This window comes from Mugil cephalus, chromosome 18 (assembly GCF_022458985.1).
Source record: "Mugil cephalus isolate CIBA_MC_2020 chromosome 18, CIBA_Mcephalus_1.1, whole genome shotgun sequence".
NCBI lineage: Eukaryota > Metazoa > Chordata > Actinopteri > Mugiliformes > Mugilidae > Mugil > Mugil cephalus.
This window is the reverse complement of record NC_061787.1, coordinates 23034132-23056426: the sequence shown is the minus strand read 5'-3', so window position 1 is coordinate 23056426 and position 22295 is coordinate 23034132. Positions and strand designations below refer to the sequence as shown.

The 22295-nt window shown below is 39.6% G+C and overlaps 1 protein-coding gene across 3 annotated transcripts; it reads right to left on the bottom strand.

Moving 5' to 3' along the window:
- Nucleotides 1-3275: 3275 nt before the first annotated feature.
- zgc:194621 (uncharacterized protein LOC795037 homolog) lies at nt 3276-21965 on the bottom strand. 3 transcript variants are annotated; one of them, XM_047567691.1, is made up of 4 exons: nt 21457-21965; nt 18219-18277; nt 16606-16678; nt 3276-5377 (listed from the first exon to the last, which is right to left on the bottom strand). In XM_047567691.1, exons 1-4 carry the CDS (start codon nt 21840-21842, stop codon nt 5374-5376), a joined length of 522 nt encoding a protein of 173 aa, XP_047423647.1. In that variant the 5' UTR covers nt 21843-21965; the 3' UTR covers nt 3276-5373. The 3 variants fall into 3 exon arrangements, with proteins under 3 accessions (XP_047423647.1, XP_047423645.1, XP_047423646.1); XM_047567689.1 differs by lacking the exon at nt 3276-5377 and adding an exon at nt 16769-16852 and having other exon boundaries at nt 15684-16678; XM_047567690.1 differs by lacking the exon at nt 3276-5377 and having other exon boundaries at nt 15684-16678.
- Between the last annotated feature and the right edge of the window lie 330 nt (nt 21966-22295).

Sequence of the window (22295 nt, the reverse complement as noted above, 5' to 3'; positions counted from 1 at the left end):
GGATATTTGTCAATACCCACCTTGCCGAATGTCTGCAGTCTTGAACCATCTTGGATTCATTCATGTCCTATGGAAAAGACAGACAGAAAATTGTCTTCCCAATTCTGCACCAACAAGTATCTGACAGAGACTGAAAAACAAGATTTCCTCTTTCATTGTTGCCTCCCCATCTGTGGGACGGACATCCAGTCTGAAACATTAGTCTGCTGTGCTTCTTACTTAAAATATACATACATAAGTGCATTGGCTATTTTATGGAGAGTCGATTGCTGCACTCTTTACAAAATGTTGAATCCATCGGATATACAAACAGTTGCATCGAAGAAAGTTAATCCTGGCATAGAAGTTGAGGTGCTTTAACGCTAGCCACCGTTGGTGTTAGCTAGCTTTAAAATGCCAAATATCCTAAACCACAGTTGTGATGTGCTGTTATTTGCATCATTAATATTGTATATGTTAATTTGTGGCAGGTAAATCAACAGCAAACACAGGCAAGAAACCATACATTCATATGTTTTTGGGAAAATGAAAAGCAGCCACTTACCGCGATGAAGTTCAAGTAAAACTAAATGTACCATTACATCCTGTCCTGACAGTGGAGGTGGCCTGAGAGTGCAGCCTGCACTGGAAGCAGTCCCACAGTGGAGGTCTGCAGCCAGATGCCTCTCACCTGCCCAATCTTCGTGGCCTGGAGTGCTGTGTATCAGACCTGTGAAGCTCCATAAGCTACATCTGTCGTTTTTTCTTCAGTCTGCTGTATGACAGAAGTTTGCTTATTTTGTTTCTGCTGCTCTCTTTTTTGTTTCTACCCGGCTGGCCTTCGGCAGATGGGTCCCTCCATATGAGCTCCATATGACAACCTGTGCTTAGCATAAAACATTGCAGATTCAGCCTTTTGTGTTAAAAGCTCATCCAAGGCTGATCTAGCAGCATCTTCTTTTCTAGAGAGATTAGTGGATGGATTTTGTTTCAGTTCATTTTGCAAATTTGCCATATGTATGCTATATGAAGTAGGTATTGGCATCTTCCCATAAATTGATGTCATAAATTGTTGCAGTGGAAATAAGTTATTAAACAATTCAGTGTAATAACTGCACTTGTTGATAGAGGCACTACTCACAGATTTTGAATGCACCGTGAGAATTAATCAATTAATATTGAATCAATATTAATAATTAGTAAATAATCAATCTCATCATATCAGAGGCGTCAGCTCTCAGTTCAGGGATCATCTGTTTCCAGCTCACAAGTACCTTCCGACGACTTAAGTGAAATATGTGATTTATTTACAAAGGTGAATAGTGAATAATAAACAATATGATGAATAAAATAATAGAGTAATGGAAAATGATGAGAGTACCGAAATGAATGAATTTAACGAAAGGGAGAAGTATGAACAAAAATGAGGATGGAGGAGGAACCGGTGGGGGGGGGTCTGCTCTTTTTGTGTTAATGCCCGATGACCAAACAGAATGTGCCTGCGTGTCTCCACTTCATTTAATAAAATTTCTACTTCGGACTCGATGAAGTTCCTCTTTGTTGCTCTACTCATGGGGAAAACCGGATTGTGCAGAGTGGGGAATCCGCGATGCAGGCCCTATTTAAATTAATTTGCATATTTAAATTGGGGCATGTTCAGGGAGGAGTTTGGCACCTCTACATGTGCGCTCAATTCCACGTTGATTGGGATGTACAAACAAAAAGTGTTTGGATCCAAGCACACGCACACTTGGATACATCTGATTTCTTTTGGGCCGACGCCAGTTTCTGGATTGTAGCGCACTGTCAGGCCGTGACCCGAAGTAGGACTCAGAATGCAGAGATATGGAATGACAAAAGGCTTTTATTGGATTCTCCGGAGATCCCTCACAGAGAGACAAACGATTGGCTACAAAAAACCTAGACGCTAACTCTGACTACTGAGAACGAAGAACTCTCCAGGAGGAGGAAAAACTCAAATCAAAGAAACAAATCGAAAAAACACAAAAACACTCCGAATGGAGGAAAACCTCAGGACTAAGGATCTAAACTAAGGAAAGAATTAACAAACAAAAATTCTCTCTTCGAGAGGAATAACTGGCTTACTTGGCAGCTTCTATGCGGTGTAGACATGAAACAAGGCTCGGGTGCAAGTCGAGGACGATAACACTCTGGCACAAGACAAGGGGAACACAGACTACTTAAACACATGGAGGGAAATAGGGGACAGGTGGAAACACTTAGGGCAATCAGACTGAGACACAGGAAGGGCAAGTGACCTGAAACGAGAGGAGAATTACTTTTCAAAATAAAACAGGAAATGACAGGACAAAACAAACCCAAGACAAGACACCCTCACCACGGTGTGACACACACGAAATGTTTCAGTGAGAAATACACGTAAGTCTTTGTACACAAGGCTGCTGGTCAGCTCGATCTTCCAGTGGTATCGTCTGGGAATAACCAGCGGTAGTCTACTGAAGCGTTGAGAGCAGATTGGACAGTTATGGGGCCTCATCTACATGTCACCGCACATTTCCAAGGTGCCCCAGTCATCATTACTTCCTCCAATTGTCCACTCCTACCTAGATGAACAATTCACCAACCTGCCCATGATTCCTGTTATACTCACAAACTGTCACAGATCATCAGCTATGTGTTATATTATTAGACCCTACATGTTTCCTTCAGCTTGATGTATGTATCTATGACAGAAGTTTGTTTATCTTGTTTCTCCTGCTCTTCTTTTCTCTCTATCTTCTCTGTTTCTACCCAGCTGGCCTTCGGCAGATGGTTCCTCCATATGAGCTGGGTTCTGCTTAAGGTTTCTTCCTGTTAAAAGGGAGTTTTTCCTTGCCACCGTCGCCCTCAGGCTTGCTCTGGAGGTTGCAGGCTGGTTTTTGTGAAGCGTCTCGCTATATAAATAAAACTGAATTGAATTGAATTGAATTGAATTCACTGTTGATACATCTGAACGTTGACATTGACGTGGGCGTATGCCACATTTCTGGGCGCATGCAACTTTGATACACGAGGCCTCTGGTTCCTACCAAGGATATACTGGCTGGAACTACTACTATATGGTAGTTGCTTGCATTACTATTGACATTACTCTATTACATTACATTATTGACAGAGCAATAAAATATGTGTGTTCTTTGTTTCTTAATTTCCTCTTAATAACATTTATTTATTTGTTTTTTTTTTTGGGGGGGGGGGTTATTTTACAACATTTACTGATCATCACAGTAAAACAGTCTATCCTTAGTCAATCTAGTGCATTAATTCCCCTCTCAATCAGTAGAAAATGTTGTGAACACGTGATTATACATGGGGGAAAAAAATATATGGTGATATACCGTGAATTTTGAAAAATACTGTAATATACTCTTTTGTCGCCATACCACCCAGCCCTATTCCTACTAATAAGAAAATATGTATTGTAAAATATGTCTTTTCTATACAGCACAAATGTACAGTAGTGGAAAAAAGTTTTCAGACACCTCATGTATTTGTGAAATATTGCATTAAAAATCACTCTTAGGTCTTCAAGTGCAATTTGTGTTAGTACAGTTACAGCGGAGTCTTAAAATTGATTGGTTCCATAAAATACACAAGTTATTTTGAGTACTGGGTCATTTTGGTACCAGTGATCCACTAATGAAGGTTGTGCTTTTTAATAAAAGACAGTTTTTTGTTTTTTTGTTTTTTTTTTGTGCTTCGTGTTTACATAAAGCCAGTATATTTGAAAGTTCTTCAGAGACAAAAATGGCTAAAACCAGAAATCGAACGCAGGAAGCATGCCTGAAGATACAGATTCTCGACCAGAAAGAGTACAGTTGCCGCCAGATTGCCAGGCAGTCCAGATGCAGTCCTTCATCAGTTGGCTTCACTCTGCAGATATACAGGCGAACTAACAGCTTGGAAGACAAACCAAGAACCAAGGGTTTCTTCAGCAAGAAATGACCGCATCCTGATCCACATGTGCAGGGAAAACCTCTGAATGACACCACAGGAGCTCTAACAGCAGTGGTCAAACTTAACTGTTGTCTAGTGTTCCATCCACACTGTGCGTGGCCATCTTTTAGGTCATGGCTTAAGATTCTACTGGCTGTGAAGAAGCCCCTGATCAATGAGAGACAGAGGTTAGCCTGGTGTCACTGGGCCCAAGCACACAAGGACTGGACAGTCCATAATTGGAAGAAGAGTCTGTGTTAGATAAGTCCAGTTTCCAGCTTTATCTTCCTCCTGCTAATGTTAGGGTACACAGAAGGCCAGGTGAAGAATTATCTCCAGCATGTACAGTAACTACTGTCAAAAATGGTGGAGGCAGTATCGTGGTTTGGGGATGTATGACTGCTGCTGGTGTTCGTCATCTTATTGTCTGTGTTGGCACACTGAACTCTGACAGACATTGTGCCATTCTCCAAACCCACATGCTCCCACATGTGCTTCTGTACATGCACTGTTACGCTGAGGTCAAAACTGGATGTTTCAACAAGATAATGCCCCTTGCCACAGATCCAGGGCTAGTAGAACTTGACTGGGGGAGCACAGTATCCAGGTATCAGACTAATCAGCTCAATCTCCGGACATAAGCCCTATTGAAAATATGTGGTGGTTTATCGAAAGATCTGTTTCAAAGCATTTAAACCAAAGAATTTGGAAGAATTAAAAGCAGCAATACAAGAAGAATGGGACAAGATTACTCCTCAACAGTGTGAGGCTCGTGAGGAACATGCCAACCAGGATTGAAGCTCTATTGTGTAATGGTCTCACTCATACTCAGGGCTGGGTGACATCAAGAAGAATTGATGAGTCCTGCCTAATAAGGGCTCTACTACTCTATGTGCCCTAGTGGTGACTTAGCTCCTCTATTTGGACACCCTCCTGGACTCTCACTCATCTGGACCCCGTCAAACCTGAGTGAGGTGACTTGGAAAGCACAGCACCCTAGACCCCACCAGTTCCTGCAAGAATATAACTGCATCTATCTCATATAATTTTGAAACAATTTGATGTTTACATGTGATGTAACTATGTAGACAAAAACGTTTTCTTGTAAACAGTAAACAAAAATAATATCATTTATATTTGTGTCTAATGCAGCCACACTTTTTGAAACATATATTAAGGGTGTCCAAAAACTTTTTTTTCCACCACTGTATGGATAAAACACATTAAACATGTAGTATAGAGATGTGTGCTATTATACAGTGACCAAGAGTATATATAATCATGTTGTCATGTATAAATGATTCACAAATTTCACAGAACATGTTTCATTAAAATCGGTACTTTGAATACGTAAATATTCATTCAGTGGCTGTAGTAAGGAGATGTGAGGAGACACTCAGCTCGTCAGGACAGGCGTTTCCTCCATTACCAGCTTCTTTATCTGAAATGACAAACAAGCAAAGGGCAAGGTTAGTCCTTTTATTGTAATTATGTCCTTTTATTGACATAATTATGTCAATAAATATGTAATTTGCATTTGTTTATTCTTTTTTTCTTCAGTATCATGCATTTCTTTGCATCACACCTACATGTTTCAGATCATCAACCAAATTTAAATATAAGACAAAGACATAGACACACATACATACATATATACATAAATATTATAGAATAGCGAAAGAAGACATAACCATCAGAAGCAGTTACAGGATTTTTTAAGAAATCCTGCAACACCAATGAAATGATTGTTTGAATATTGGTTTGTATATTGTTCCAGGGGCGGCACAACGGCTTGGTGGTTAGCACTGATGCCTCCCAAGGTCCGGTTTGAGTCCAGCTCGGGCCTTTCTGGGTGGAGTTTGCATGTTCTCCCTGTGTTTGCGTGGGTTTTCTCCCACCTCCAAAGACATGCTCGTTAGGCTGGTTGGTGAGTCTAAATTCACCCTAGGTGTGCAAATGGTTCTTTGCCTCTTGTTAGCCCTGCGGTAGGCTGTCCCGGGTATACCCCGCCTCTCTCCTGATGCCAGCTGGGATTGGCTCCAGCCACCTAGTGAGGATTAAGCGGTATGGAATATGAGATGAGATATTGTTCCAGTCCACTGTATTGGTTTTGGGAACAGAAAGAAATGGTTACTGAGTATGTCCAAGAGTATATGAAGATGTGTTTCAGGCATTGTTTTAAGTAAAAAGGACAGTTAAAATGAATAGAAAATAAATGATAGCCAGTGGTAATTTCTTCTTGTACTGAGTTTAATTTCAAACATGCCCTGATAAACAGCATAGTTCAGGATAGGGATTAATAACTGAGTGACAATTATTTTCCTGACTTGAAGGTTAAAGCAGTTTCTAGAATGGGTAGGCTATGGCCAAATGACTTATTTTATTTGTAATTGATTGAATGGGGTCTTAAAAGGAGAGCAAAGGGTCAATCCAAAGACAAATGTATTTTATGAGTTGAAGCAAAGTAAACTATTTCGAGACAAGCTAGTGTTATGAAGTTGATCTAGAAATAGATCATGGTCAACAATGTCATAATCCTTAATTAAGTCTCAAAATACGGCAACAGTGAGACACTTTCAGAAGTGGTGAACACATCACTGGTAAGCTCTAAAAGGGTTGTACTTGTTGAAAAATTGGGTCTGAAGTCTGATTGGCATAGAGATAAAATATTGTTTGATTGAAAAATAATTTTTTAAATATTTTATCTGGCTTGGAATTATAATGGCACATTTCCAGGCAAAGGGGAGGGCAGAAGTAGTAGTCTCAAGCATATTCAATAAAAGGTATAAGTAGGAACCTTTCCAGTTTATAGAAATAATGTCATGTAAAAAAAATAATTAAATCAAATATTCTTACTTTGTCTTATTTCAACACATTATGGAGGAAGACGAGGGCATTTAATTTTCCATACACAGAAAATAGTTGAGTGATCACTAAAACAGACACCCTGTAAACCCTATAAATTTACCCAAATATTCATATACTGACCTTTCCTGTACTCTCCTCCTACATCCTTAGTCTTCTCTTTACTACTATCAATATTATTACTATTATTATTATTATTGTGATTGATTATATTATAACTATAATTGGGTCAATGACAAATGAAGCATCTACTATTTTTTTTTTTCACGATTTTTCAAAATGGATGCTATGCGTATTTTTGTGACTGGAGTTATGTGTTTCAACAAGCCACCTTTGTTAAATAACATTTCAAAGTGTTTAAATTATTTTTTTGATTGTATTTCTAACTTCTCTACATAAAAAATGTCAGGTGGCACAACCAATTATTTACAACAATATATATATATATATATATATTCCCATAATTTATTCTAAGTCAAATCTTTGGCCCGTATCCCTTAGAGTGTCTACAGTGAGCAACACATTATTATTTTGTTTTTGTGTTTTGTATGTACATTAATTTATGATTATTGCACTCTAATGTTCAAATACTTCCTTTTTTCAGCATTTGATTTTACATTTAAAGACAGAAAAGTAATTTATAAATAAACAAATGAGGGCATTCAATAAAATAGCTATTCTCATCATAGTTGTCAACCATTTGTTCACTTCAAGCTATTTTACCTGGTTGCACCACCTGACAATTATCAGTTGCGCCACCTGACAAAATTAGTAAAGACAGGAAATATGCTGAGTAATTTCATTTTTATTCATTTTGAATACACAAAATGCATTAGTCAACAGTCTAACAACTAACCAAAGGTTTTAAAACATTAGATTAATAGTAACACTAATGCAACACTAACCACATACTAATTAATAACATTTTAAAATGTTTGTTCAACGGTGGTAGAAGTAAATATTTCATTTCAGGTGTGTGTACTAAAGCAATCCCAGTCTGCATGAGTTAGGTGTGTGCCGTGAATTAAGAGGCTCTGGCTCTGAGATCCTGTGAGTACATCAGTTGTGTAGCAAAAAATTATATCAGCAGGATGGGGCCACATTAACTTATTTTCTCGTCCCAGCTGGTGCATGTGGCTCACCTCAATCTCATCACCAAGTACCTGAAGTACGTGTCCCACGAACGGCCTATCTTCATATTTCCCAAAAATAAACTTCCCATTCTGCTGTCATCTTGGGCACTGGCTCGGGTACTGGATACTTGCAAGTTGACGGTCGTGGTATTGTGGCATTGGCAGGTATGTAATCTGCTGCAGAAGCAACCTCGCAGTGCATGATCTTCCCTGGGTCAGTGGAGATGACCTGGTGCAATGTCATAGTTCCCTTTACAGGGGGCACAACTTCAGGAACTGCTTCATCAAACCTTCCGTTGTCATCCTCACTCACCCAGAAGAACCTGATGTCAGATCTTCTCTCTTAGCAGGCTGAAAAAATCTTCTGGGGTCTGGACATCTGCACCCCTTTGAACAACACAGTCAGCAGTACGCTTGACTGCCCTACCAACTCCAACAGGAGCACCGTGGGACTTCTCAGAGAAATTCCAGGTCACCTATTGGAAACCTGAGAGGAATGGTGATGGTGATGATGATGGGGATGGTGCTGAGCAAGTAGAAGTATTTTTTTTTTTATTGCAGTACTGAGTGACAGGACCGTCACATGTAAAGTTGCGGGAGATGGATTGCAATTCTCTATCACATCCTTTAGTACTGGCTCCAAGTGGACCCACACAGCCCTCTCATCATGCCGAAGGGATGCCGAGATGGTAGAATAGGATTGTGAGCTAGCTGCTGTATAAGCCACACATGTGTGAACTGTAGCTTGCTTCTGACTCCCTCCAAAATGAAAAGTTTGCACTTCACCATTAAGTTTGCCACATAAAGGACAACTTCATCTTCTCTGAGGCTTTCTTTTAGAGCTCTACACTCTTTGGCTTGGTGCAACCAATTGTAGTGGTGTTTTGCTTGGCTGTCGAGCTTCTGATTGAAAATGTTCAACAGTTTGGCACATGTTCCAGTTTGTGCCTCTTTGACAAAATTCATATAGGTCTTCTGACACAGATTTTCTTAACTGCTGATGCCAGGTTACATTATCTTCTGCTTGGGGTGGGATAACTTCTACCTCATTGTAGCAGCATTTTGCACAGTCAGGATACATGCATGACTTGTTGTCTAGATTACACACAATTGCACTCAACAGTTGAGAAATGCTAGCAGTTTTCAAAAGGCCTTTCTGCTGAAAAATTTGAGGTTCTCATGTTCCAAGCACGCACATATATTCCTGTCTGACACTTTTGGCTGTGTTACGAAGAAAGGACAATAATGGACTAATTGTCTGTAAAACAACCTTTTGGACTTTTGCATTTCTGCATTATACTGCAGATGGAGTTCAGTCAAAGGTTTAACCAACACACGCCTCTGTTCTTTCTTTTTGTGTTTTGTGACAGTATCCTTTTTCCTTGGCAGTAAGCGACTGTTCTCATCTCTGCAGAGGAAGTCAACAACTCTCTCTTTTCCTGTTTTTTTTTTTTTTTTTTTTAAATCTATCTATGCGCTTTCGTAATTTTTCAGATTCTCTTTTTGCAGCTTCCATTTTTCCTCTCATTTTATGCATTTCCCTGTACATCTTAGCTTTCTCTCTTTGCCATATCATACCACTCTTTGCTACTCTCTGTGATGTTGATGCTCTGGGTTGCTGGTCAATACAATACAATACAATAACAACTTTTCCTTCTCTCTTTCTCCCCTGATAACTATAAAACATGAGAACAAATAAACTGACATACTGCACAGTCCATTTTAATATAGGACTGTACCAAGTAATAATATTATTGTATTAAAGTTTAGCAGTATTTATTATCTCTCTTTTCTTTTTGCAAGTTAGACTTCTCTTGCGGCCATATCACTTTTAATGCATTTCCTGTCTTGCTGATTTCTCTGTACTTGACAAAAGCATCTAAAAATGTTAAAAAACAGAATCATGTAAAAGACTTTCATGAATATAATTTTAGAGCTTTAAATAAGATTATTTAGGTTGTACTATGACGTTCCTTGCAGTTGCACCACCTGACTCACTGGTTACGCCACCTGACTTTTGCAAATAATTTCAAATTAAACAGGCTTCTGCTTGGCCTCTTACATTAGCTTTAACATTGCTAGCATGGTCATAAATATATTTTTAAAATAAAAAGTTTTCTGACAAAATAACATATTTATAGTTTCACATTGGTTGTACCATCTGACATTGAAAGTGTACCACTCTACCTTAGATAGGTAGCTCAGGAGGTAAAGCGGTCGTCCAATAACCCGAAAGGTTGGCGGTGCGATTCCGCCCTATCCCTATTCTGTCCATTGTGTCCTTGGGCAAGACACTTAACCCACCTTGACCCCAGGTGTATGCTCCCTGGTGTATTATTGTGAGAGAGTGATGTTGGTGGTTGTTGGAGAGGCCATAGACGCACATTGGCAGCCACGTTTCTGTCAGCCTGCCCCAGGGCAACTGTGATTACTGAAGTAGTTTACCATCTCCAGGGTGACTGTGTGAGCGAATGAATAATGCATACAATTGGAAGTGCTTTGAGCATCTAACAATGAAAAGCGCAATATAAAACCAATGCATTATTATTATTATTATTATTATTATTATTATTATCATCATAGATAGATAGATAGATAGTTAGATAGATAGATAGATAGATAGATAGATAGATAGATAGATAGATAGATAGATAGATAGATAGATAGATAGATAGAGAAGAAATAATGTAGTGTAGAGTGTTATCTGTCACATACAGATGAGGAGTTGAACAGGCACTGAGCCTCCACCAGTGTGAGTGAGCTTGCTGCAGCAGATAGATGACAGCATCATCCATCCCTAGACTCGGCTGGTATGCACTATGGTATTCCCCTCACCTGCGGCCTTAGGTGGAACCAAGAGCACCAACCTCTCCAGCACCTTCATCACATGGGATGTAAGGGCCACTGGACAGTAATCACTAAGGCCAGATGAAGACGACTTCTTGGGAATAGGAACAAGGCAGGAGGTCTTCCAGAGATGCGACCTCTCCAGGCTGAGGCTCAGGTTGAAGAGACGTGGAGAACAGCAGACACCTGGCCGGCACAGTTGTACTGTATGAATTGTGGGTATTTGCATACAGTAGATCCAGGGTTTTGTTGTCACGGGTGTGGCAATCAACATACTGGGTGAAGTCTGTAAGTGTTCTGTCCAAGGTGACGCGATTGAAGTCCCTGTTGATCACCATAAATGCGTGTGGCTGCTGCGTTTGATGTCAGCAGCCACCTCGGCGCTGGGTGTCGGGGATGTAGATTGGGTAATAACAATAGCGGATGTGAACTCCCTCGGCAAATAGTAAATGGTCTTGCTCTTATATAGCGCTTTTCTACCTACTCAAAGGTACTCAAAGCGCTTTTACAGTCAGAGACACATCCACCCATTCACTCACACAAGCACACACACATTCACACACCAGCGCCAGTTGCATTGGGAGCAACTGGGGGTTCAGTGTCTTACTCAAGGACACTTCGGCATATGGCACACTCGGGGGATCGAACCGCTAACCCTTCGGTTCATTGACAAAAAACATATCAAAGTCTTCAGGAATGTCTTACGACGCCCACAGTCTGCTTATTTTTCTGATAGGAGCTAACGTTTTGTCACAGTAAGCCCAGTGAGACCAGTGAAAAGGGGGGAAATCTCGCTCTTTTCTGTGTCTTGGCTCCGCGCTCTTCTGTCGTCATTGACGACCACTGTGAGTTGCCATGGCAACCCCTGAGCCGCAGCTCTGGGCCACAGCTGAGACCAGTTCATTAATCAGTTGTCCCTGCTGATAATACAGCTGATCCCTGTGTCCCATACATTTATATTACAACACACACCAACACACACACCTCCCCACCCACACAGGTAACTTTGTAATTACAGATACACACACAGACGTGCGCAAGCGTGCCACACACATGTGCACACAAACACACAGGTAACTTTATGTTATTATAGTTGCAGATACACACAGGAAGAGTAGCCGGAAGCACAAACATTACTCTCTCACACACAGGCTAACTGTGCTAACTGTAAGCTAACTGTGCTAACCATATGCTAAATGTGCTAAATGTGGGTTAAGTGTGCTAACTGCGACATGTGTGTGAAGTGTGCGACATGTGGGTTGACTGAACTAAATGTAGACTAACTATGCTAACCGTAAGCTAACTGTGCTAAATGTGAGGTAAGTGTGCTAACTGTAGGTTAACTGTGCTCACTGTAAGCTAACTGTGCTAACCTTGAGCTAATTGTGCTAAATGTAGGCGAAGTGTGCTAATTCACATGTTGACAGAGATGGTACCCCCGGCATTAGCCCCCCGTAGCCCCTTCTAAATTTCCCAGAGGGAATTTTCTAGTTAAATTTCATTGTTACTAATTTTGCTATGCAGCCATGTTTCTGAAAAGGTGAGAATATCAAGTTTATACTGAGTGACCCAGACTCCAATTAAGTAAATGTTTGGGAGAAGGCTCCTTATATTCAAATGTATAATTTTTAGTCCTTTCAGTATATCAATTATGAATCACGGTATGTGTATATAGAGCAGTGTGGGGCAGAGGAACTGTATGAGAAGAAAGGCGCAAGAGCACAAAAGCATGTATCATACACACGCACGCACGGGACAGGACAGACAGAAAATAGAAACAAGAGTTCAGGCTGCATTATACAAACAGCTCAGTCTGCATGGCTCATGCAGAGTGATAATAACAGAGGGTGGTCCTTGTCAATTAGGAGTGGTGCTATGTGTGCCTTGAGAAGGAAAAAAAAGTTCAGATGCTACTGTAACATTTGATCATTCTATGAGTTTTAATTATTTCTTTTGAGTTTTCATAAGAACTTAGAAATTAGTTGTTTTATTTTTTCATTTTTACTTCATCTTCTTATTCTTGCCCATTTTACCCAGAGAACTGTTTAACACTGTTTAATTCATGTCCCTCCTCCTTCATGTCCCACCGTTTACTGCAAACACAACAATCTGGCCAAAAAAACACCAACGCAAAAAAAAAAAAGTTGAAACAGAACAATGATAAGTCAGATTTGTGGTAGAAATAATATTACAGAGAGGATTTGTCTGCATATTGCTCAGTCATTAAGAAACCAGAAGAGATGAAAGGGATGAGGAGAAGTATAAAACGACTAAACTTAAACTAATTACGAGTGATTTAGTTCTGGGTAGCATTAACGTGTCATGGAGGAGTTTAAGGAGAGCTCTCAGAGGAAAGCCTCAACTTCACCAGAGGATTGGAAAAGTTTTGGCTTACCATTGTGTATAACTCTCATCGTGCAAGGAAAGCGCATGGAATATTTGAGATCCAGCCTCTTCTTGAGTGGATCAACCTGCCGGCGTTTCTGGACAAGAAGTCCTGATATATATCATTTGCTTCCATACACTAGCTCCTTCTTTACCCTGGATAGTTTCAAGATCTTTAACATATCCTGGAAATGGAGGAATTGCACCAGGAAAAGGCCTCGGCCCGGCTCTGGTGTTCGTCTTGTAGAAGAGTGGAGAACTTTGACAGAGGGGGTTGGGAAGTTTGATTCCCTAAGGATCAGCACAATCAGGTGCAAAGTCGAGCATATCCCTACGTTCGGTCTTGGAGTCCCAGCTCCAGTTCTCAGTGTTTCAGTTTGATCTTTCAGGTAGGAGTTGTCTTTTTCCAGCATTGTGATTTGTTAGACCAACTCCTGCAGATAATCTTCAGTGGAGGCGACTCTCTGTTCAAGTTCAGCAACTTGTTTACCCAGTGTAGAGAGTGAATTTTGTTAAGACTGGTGTTAATTGTCTCTTGTTTGGCATCAATATGCAGTATCATTTCGAGTTTCATTTCTTTCTTCCACATGTTTCGAAGAGAGATAGTGTCTTCATTGCGAGGCCTTCTCCCTTGCACAATGAGGAGAGAGGTAAAAATTAAACTTGAGTATAAAAAAACAACTCTCAACAAATCTCAATAGTCAAATGATTGAGCCCGGCGGGCCATTTTGATTCAGCATGGAAAACGTCCTCAAAAGCTAGACATCATGCCAAGATCCAAAGAAAATCAGAAACAAATGAAAAGTATCCAGATCTATCAGTCTCACAATGGTTGTAAAGCCATTTTTAAAGCTTTGGGACTCCAGCAAATTACAGTGAGAGTCATTATCCACAAATGGCGTAAACATAAACTTTGGTGAATCTTCCCAGGAGTGGCTAGCTGACCAAAATTACCCCAAGAGCGTAGCGACGACTCATCAAAGAGGTCACAAAATTCCCTACAACAACATCCAAAGAACTGCTTTGGATGTTGTTGACATGACTTTACCGTGAGACTGGGTAAAAATGGCCTGCATGGCAGAGTTTCAAGACCAAAACCACTGATGAGCAAAAAGAACATAAAGGCCCTTCTCAGTTTTGCCAGAAAACCCCAACATTCGCCAAGATCATCAAGATGGTCTGGGATGTTTTGCTGCTTCAGGACTTGGAAGACTCACTGTGACAAATGTAACCTTGAATTCTGCCGTCTACCAAAACAGAATGCCATCTATTCATGACCTCAAGCTGAAGGGATCTTGGGTTCTGCAGCAGGATCTAAACACACCAGCAAGTCCACTTCTGAATGGCTGGAGCTTGGAGTGGCCTAGAGAAGTCCTAACCCAAATCCTATTGAGATGCTGTAGCATGATCTTAAGGGTTTTTGAGTTCATGCTCGAAAACCTTTCAGTGTGGCTGAATTACAGCAATTCTGCAAAGAAGGGTAGGCCAATATTCCTCCACAGCACTGTAAAAGACTCATTGCAAGTTATCGCAAAAAGGGTGGCCCCAGCAGTTATTGTGACCGTTGGAGTTATGCGGCCCAGACATATGGAACTTGCACTTCTCTGCTTTAACATACAGTCGGTTCTCCAGAAGCTGCTGATGAACCTGCCAGACATGGTTCACACGCTCATCCAGGGTGCGTGAGAAGATCAGGATGTCATCTAGGTACACAAAAACAAAGCGGTTGAGGAAATCTCTAAAAATATCATTAACGAGGGCCGGGAAGACGGCGCGTGTATTGGTTAACCCAAAAGGTATCACCAAATACTGGAAGTGAACGCCATCTTCTATTTGTCACCTTCCCAGATGCGGACCAGGTGTTGTGACCACGCACCATTCGAACCTTGTGTGCAAGCAATTCTAAATGTGTTTTATTACAGCTGAACATAATGGGAAAATGTAAGTTCTCCAACGACTGGCTCACTCAAGTAATAATTTGTTTAATTTATGATTTATTAATTTATTTTTGTATTTGACTCAATTTTGGTACTTGTTAAACACTATTTGAATACTTATTTGATGTGTAAATGACAGCGAGGCCAAGTCTTACATTAGGTAGTTAAGCTGTTCATGTGCAAAAAAAAAAATAAAAAAAAAATATGTGCACTGAATTTATCTTTAACTTATTTGTATGAGCACCTTCTAGATATTATTTGGTGACAAAACCACACATATATTCAGGTGTCACTAAACTGATTATGTGGAATGTGAAGGGAATCAGTTATGCAGTTAAGAGGCATAAAATTCTGTCATCGCTCAAGAAGGAGGGAGTACACTTAGCCTTCTTACAAGAAACCCAATTAAATGAACTTGAGCATATGGATAGATAGATAGATACTTTATTCATCCCAAACTGGGAAATTTCACAGTTGCAGCAACAATGTACAGGCACTCAACGCCATACATACTATATAACAGGAAAAGTAGCTCTGTGATTTTTACCTTTTTAGGTTATTCTTATTGTTATTGCTGACTTGTTCTTGTTTTTCTGTGCCTTGAATCAATCGACATGGTCGCGTTTGTCTTTTTGTGCTGTTTTTATTTAGTTTTTTTTTCTGGACTTTTTGTGTGGGCTGTGGCGTTGGATGTAGTCTTCTGTGGAGCGGACCATTGTGTCTGTTGGTGTATTCCAGGGGTTAGGTGCTAGTGCTGTCTGTGTCCCGTGAGCTGCCCTGAGATTCCCGCTGAACTTTGGAAGAGGTGCTGGGGATGTCGGGCTGAAGTTGGAAGTGGAGGAGCGGAGAAGGAGGTTCAGATCGGCGGTGCCATCTGTACAGCAAGATGAATGGACTGTGTGTGCTTGATAGGTACCAGAGGAAGTGTTTCATGGTCTTGGTTGTATATTGTGCTTTTCTATCTATTGGTACTTTAAGCGGTTTTACAGTCACAGACACATCTACCCATTCGCTCACACAAGCACACACACCTTCAAACACCACTGCCATGCACTGAGAGCAACTGGGGGTTCAGTGTCTAAAAGGACACTTCGGCACGTGCTAACCCTTCGGTTCATGGACAACCTGCTCTACTTACTGAGCCACAGCCAGCCCCACTTGCAGCAGATAGATGACAGCATCATCCACCCCCAAACACTGGTGGTAGGCAAACTGTAGGGCAAAGCTTCTCAAAGTGTGGGGCGTGCCCCACTGGTGGAGAATGGAGACATGACAGGTGGGGCACGACACACAGTTTCTATGCGTCAAGTGGGAAAAATAGAACAGCCACCTATATTAGGTGACTTGTTCGTTAAATAAATGTGTAATTTGTCAGGGATTTTTTGTTGTTGGGGCAATTGGGACAGGTGGGGCTTGAAAATTCCCCCTTGTTCAAAGGGAGGAATGACCAAAAAAGTTTGAGAAGCGCTGAACTAAGATTAACTAGAATTTGTCAGACCGACTTTTGTTTCCTTTTGGCTTGCATCATTTCCTCCTGCTGCTTCAGGCGTACTTCCTCCAGACTCAAACAGCCACCTGTTAGCAAACACACACAGTCAGAGAAATAAAAGCAGTGAACAGTGCACTCTACATTAAGGTTCCTTGCCAGATTTATACATGTCTCACCAACACTGCTGGGGTTAATGGATACATAAGCCATTGCTCTGCTTAGTCGAAGCTCCTCTAAAGCTGCAAGCTCCGCCTCAGCCTCTGCTCAGACATCACATATCAATTAAGAAGAACAGTCACTGAAAGCCAACTAACTTCAGGTCCATTCAGACCTTGCATTAATATCTATTCTGAGCAACCCAATCACAAATGAACACCATAAATATATATAATATGTAAAAACAACCGGGACACCGTGGGCAAGTATTTGAGAGATCCAACCTCAGACCACACGTGGAGGTGGCCGGGACACAATTGACCTCATTCCATTGGTCGTGTGAACATGCAATAAAAAGACAAAACTTCCGTACGTGTCTGTTCATTAATAATGAGATCCTTTAAAATATTTTGTCCTCGTAGCTGTTAACTAACTAAATATTAAATACAGAGGGTATGCACGTGACATCACAGCTAGCGAGGTCTCCATGGTTATGGTCACTGTGTGGCAAAAAGTGACAGTTGAACATGGAGATTGGCCGCATTAGTTTGAATCATAGGTTTTAACAGCATCTAAATTGTAAAATTAATTTTAAAAAAGATAAAAAGTTGTTTTGGGATTGACTGTACCAGCGGTTTTGAAAAGCAGTCAAAGACATATTTTTATAGATAGCTCTGAATGAAGTAAATGGATTGCTGTATCATAATGAAATGAGCCAAAACTAACCTAAACTAACTGAAACTGAGGCTAGTCCACTTTTACAAATCCATACTAGTACGTGTGGATCATTGTCAAGTCCAATTGTCCTTGATTTTATTTGATAATCCACATTTTTCCCAGTCTCGCTGTATGTACTGATACATTTCACTGTGTTTTGGCCACTCTCTGTGACTAATGACTATCAGCATGAGGTTAATTATAACATTTCAGTACGTGTGGCAGACTCTGGGGCAGAATAATAGCTTTCAATGAGAGAAAGAGATATGAGATTTATCCAAAATATGTTTTATCTCTCCTACGTCATGACATGCACACAATAAAGGACTGTTCATGGTCTGATACAACAGTATGCTGAAATCCAACAGTATGTAGACATCTAGCATTTTTTAATTTAAGTTCCTTGTTAAATGATTCTTGGGGTAAAGGGGCAGATTATATAAGATTATTCTTCTTTCTGTTCCCTTCGTTCTTCATTCAGATTTGGGAATGTTTTTGTTTATATTGAATTGTTTTGTTTTAATCAATGAATTAAAAAAAAAAAAAAGATCCATTAGAGACAGCAACTGTTAGAATGTTCTACTGACCACATGGAATCGCTGTGAAAATTGAGAGCAGAGCTCAATTGCTGGCTAAGGACACATGTGGAGAGGTATTTTAATACCTGGAGTAAACACCACTTGTGATTGGATCACCCAGGCTGGATGGTGATGTGAGGGGCCAAAGATAACACTGATGAATATAAAGACTCACGTCTCTGGATCTCTCTTCTTTTCTTGGGATTTGGTGGAATGACGGTGAAAGCTTTGTGACTGAAAGAGACAAACACAGTATTTTTTTCAGTTTGTTTTATCTAACTACATATATTTATTTTTAATACACATACAGGACTTAAAATATCTGTTAACAAACAAGTCATGCAATGCACAAAACTATAATATAGTTTAGAAGTTTAGAAGTTCCATCCTGGTATTACTGGGGCTTAAATTGATTCACTATTGCTATGCTTTATTTCTGATCCATCAAATTTGGTGGAGTTTTTCAAATGTTATTCATCGGTGATGGAGATGAGAGCACTATATGTTGACTGAATCTGGAAATCTGGGGTTGAGAGCTTGATAAGTTATGACCAAGTTTAGTTTCGTTTGAGGAGGACAGCAGGGGGCCAGAAATTATTTCTGCTTTTATTCCAGTACAAGTCAATGAGACAATGTTTTGTGCAGCATGGCATTGTGTGTTTTTTCTTTTCTTTTTTTTTAATGATGGTAGTAAGATTTTACAGGGCAGAACAAACCAAACATTCACCAGTTAGTGGGTAATCAGATATCATGTCATAGTCTGGAGTAGTGGCCAAAATGTAGTGTTGTTTTCAATGAAAATTCTGTAAAATTGTTGGAACAAACGAAATCAGACGTCCTACAATGAATGGATTTTCTGTTGTCCTTAATTGGTTGTGTTAACACAATTAAAATGGACATACTTTCAAAATGTATCTACATATTTCAGTGTATCTCTATAAAAATCCCCAAAAGCTTCTTAAAGGAACTTAACAAAGCTATAACCCCCCCTTTGTGTTGCAAAGGAAAACTCCTAGAGTTAAACTAATTTCTCTGAAGGCTCCATATTCAAAGGGAGGTTTTGACTTAACAAATTTTAGGTATTATTTTCTCACTTCTCACTTCCTTTCAATTTGGATTTGGCTTCATGCGGAGAACAGTGAAGTTAGGTGGGTCTCAAAAGAATAAATCAACTCCTTTAACTGTAGTTCCATTTATAAGTGACAAAAAAAAAATTAACATCCATTACAAAGAATTTCTTAATTCTGATATGTCCTATAGCCTTGCAACGTTAATATGTCAACGTTGCAAGACTAATGAGGGCAACCTCCTGCATATGCTCTGGAATTTTTCAGTGATAAAAGAAATTTGGAAAGACTGTATTGCTCTAACGTCAAGGATAGTAGGTTTACAAATCGAGCAGGATCCAAAAATATGGATATTGAGAGATATGATGAACTATCATAAGAAATATTTCATTCTTCTTGCCAGCACTGCAGTGAAAAAATGTATATTACTCAATTGGAAATCAGAAGAGTCACCATCACTAAGACATTGGATTAACGAGCTTACCTCTTATTGCACACCTGAAAAAATATTATGTAGTGTTCGAAAAAAAACCCTCAACCTTTCATAAAATATGGGACCCCTTTATTAACATTCTGTCTTCTTTGCATTTAGCCCACCACAGGGATGTGACTACTTCTGGACCTACCTCAACCTAAAACTATTTAATTGATTTTTGTTATGCAATCTTTTAATATATAAAAGAGAAGCATACAGGGAATGGGTGGGTGGGGTACTTTGATGCTCCCATCTTTTTTTTTCTTTTTTTTTTATATTGCTTTTGTTGCCCAATTCCAAATATTTATGATCCATTCCCCAGCTTGGTACTGGCAACATTTTAGTTGTATCCTTATTTAAGTTAAAATATGGTTAAACCATGTGAGTTTTTATTTTATTTTATTTTATTTATTCATTTTCTTTTTTGTATTTACATTTATGGATATATTTTTATATTTTTATAGATATCTGTATTCATGCACAAATGGAAACCTGGCATTTTGGCTTCTTTCTTTCTTTTTGGTATTATATTCACACTGTTATTTGAGCATCTGTTAATAAAAAACATATCTATGCAACAAAAAAAAAGAAGTAGTTTTGTTGTTTTCTTTTATGTTTTCCTCTTTGTTTTACTATTTAAATGTGCTTTTTAGTTGTTGTTTTTTTATGCTTTTTTGTCTCAAGCTTCCTGAAGATTGTGACAGGAAGAGGCAGAAAAACAGCTTAAACATATTTGAATTATCTTTAATTATGTGCATTGTCTCACCCTAAATGAAATAAAGAAAAGGCATTAACAGGGGCCTGACATGCAGTGTCATGCACAGTTCTAAGGACACTGCATTCTTATACGATTAAATTAATTTTTATAATCGAAAAACATTGATTAACTAAAAAAGTATATTTATATACATATGCCGTGTCATGAAAGTACTCCTAAACATCATTGTTAAGCAAAAAAAAAAAAAAAAAAAAAAGAAAAGAAAAGAAAAAAGAAACATGATCAAATAAAAAAGTTACTGGTGTGGTTCTAGCATGAAGCTTTGCAGCAGTTCACCTGCAGGTCAAGCGTCCCAGTGGGTGGTTAAACATGAGCAGATTAACCTGTTGCAACAGATGGCTACTTCAGGAATATACCCACCTTTTACTGCAGGAAGCACCTGAGTGTTTTACATCCTCAAAAACACACACATGTGCACTCACAAATAAATGGGAATCAGCAGGGTCACTCTTTCTAGCTAAAATAAAATGCTATGATAAAAAATATGATTGTGAGATTTTTTTGGCATCCTGAGGAACAATCTGCTAATAAATGTTTATTTATATTTTTATTATTTTTTTATGAAAGTCCAATTTCCAGAACCATTATGATGTCTATCAACACAAAAAGGAGAGGAAATTGCAATCTCACGCTGTGCATCAAAACTTTGCTCTGGTTCCCAATGTTCCCAAAGCCAGCAAATATACCAGGCTCAGTGTCTCTTTTCTTTTAATGGAGGAATATTAAAATAAGGAAACAAGGTTTTACCAATAACTCTTCAGCACTTTAAGCATCTTTTTCTGAGACTGCATTAAACACTGATGATTTCAGTAATCGTCAGAGGCTTGTCGGAGGTTCTAGCATACACACAAACATATTTCTGTCTACATATAGTCGGGTTTGTCTTTTCCTTTTTTTTTTTTTGTAAAGGTGGAAGTTTTTGTAGGCATAAGTAAAGTAGGGGACACATCTTCCAAGTGATTGTGTGAGTATTTTATATTATTTTTGCGATTAAAATATTTTCATACTCTATGTTCTACCAGCCCACTGTAACGTCTGTGGCATTATTTTCCAACTCCCATGACTTCAGTGTGGTCCATCTCATTTGTCTCACCTCTGACTTGCATACTTTCCCTTAGCACTGACGCTCCTCTGGTCCCTCTGACAGGTGGTCATCTCTCGGCATTTTGGTTGAACAGCGGCATGATTTAAGGAGCTAGTGGTTTGGGGCCAGTTCATGGCAGGTTTTGGGGCGGTGCATATGGAGCGGGTTCTCCTCTCGCAGCTCGTTTTGGAGGCTGATCCCTGCAACCCAGTGGTGGCGGTGGTCCTCTCACGCCTGCCCCTCGGACAGCTTGACGCGCGGCTTTTACGCACAGCGGGCACTTTAAGTTCACTTTCGGCACTGTTGGCCGCTCTTGTCTTTGCCGGCTTGGCTCTCTCGACGGATTTCCTCGTTGACTCTGTTGGTTTAGGCGTGACAGCTTCAGTTATAGGCATTTTAATTTCAAAGAAATGCTCTTATTCCCGGCCTCATTTTCTGTTCTGAAAGAAAATAAACATATGAACGTAAAATCTGATGGCGATTATGTTGCTATGGAGGTTGCGTCCAAGCAACCCCACATTCAAGTCATACAGACTTGCGGAACACTTGTAGTTCAGACTTTCAAAATAAAAGCATTCACCGTTGCGTAAATATTCTGTACATTGGAAGCAGCCTACAGTTTTATGGTCATGAATCATACAAGGTAAACGTGGTTATTATTAGCACTTTTAAGCACTTTATTTATTTATTATTGTTCGCACTGGGTTACACCAACCAGGATCTGTTTAGGATATAAGACTTGTTTTTGGCCAGTTTTTACATCAGCTTTAATATATAAACGTTCAGACTAGGATGTGGGTTAATGTTCCATGTGAGTTGAGACAATTCAGCAATTGGTCAATTTTTTT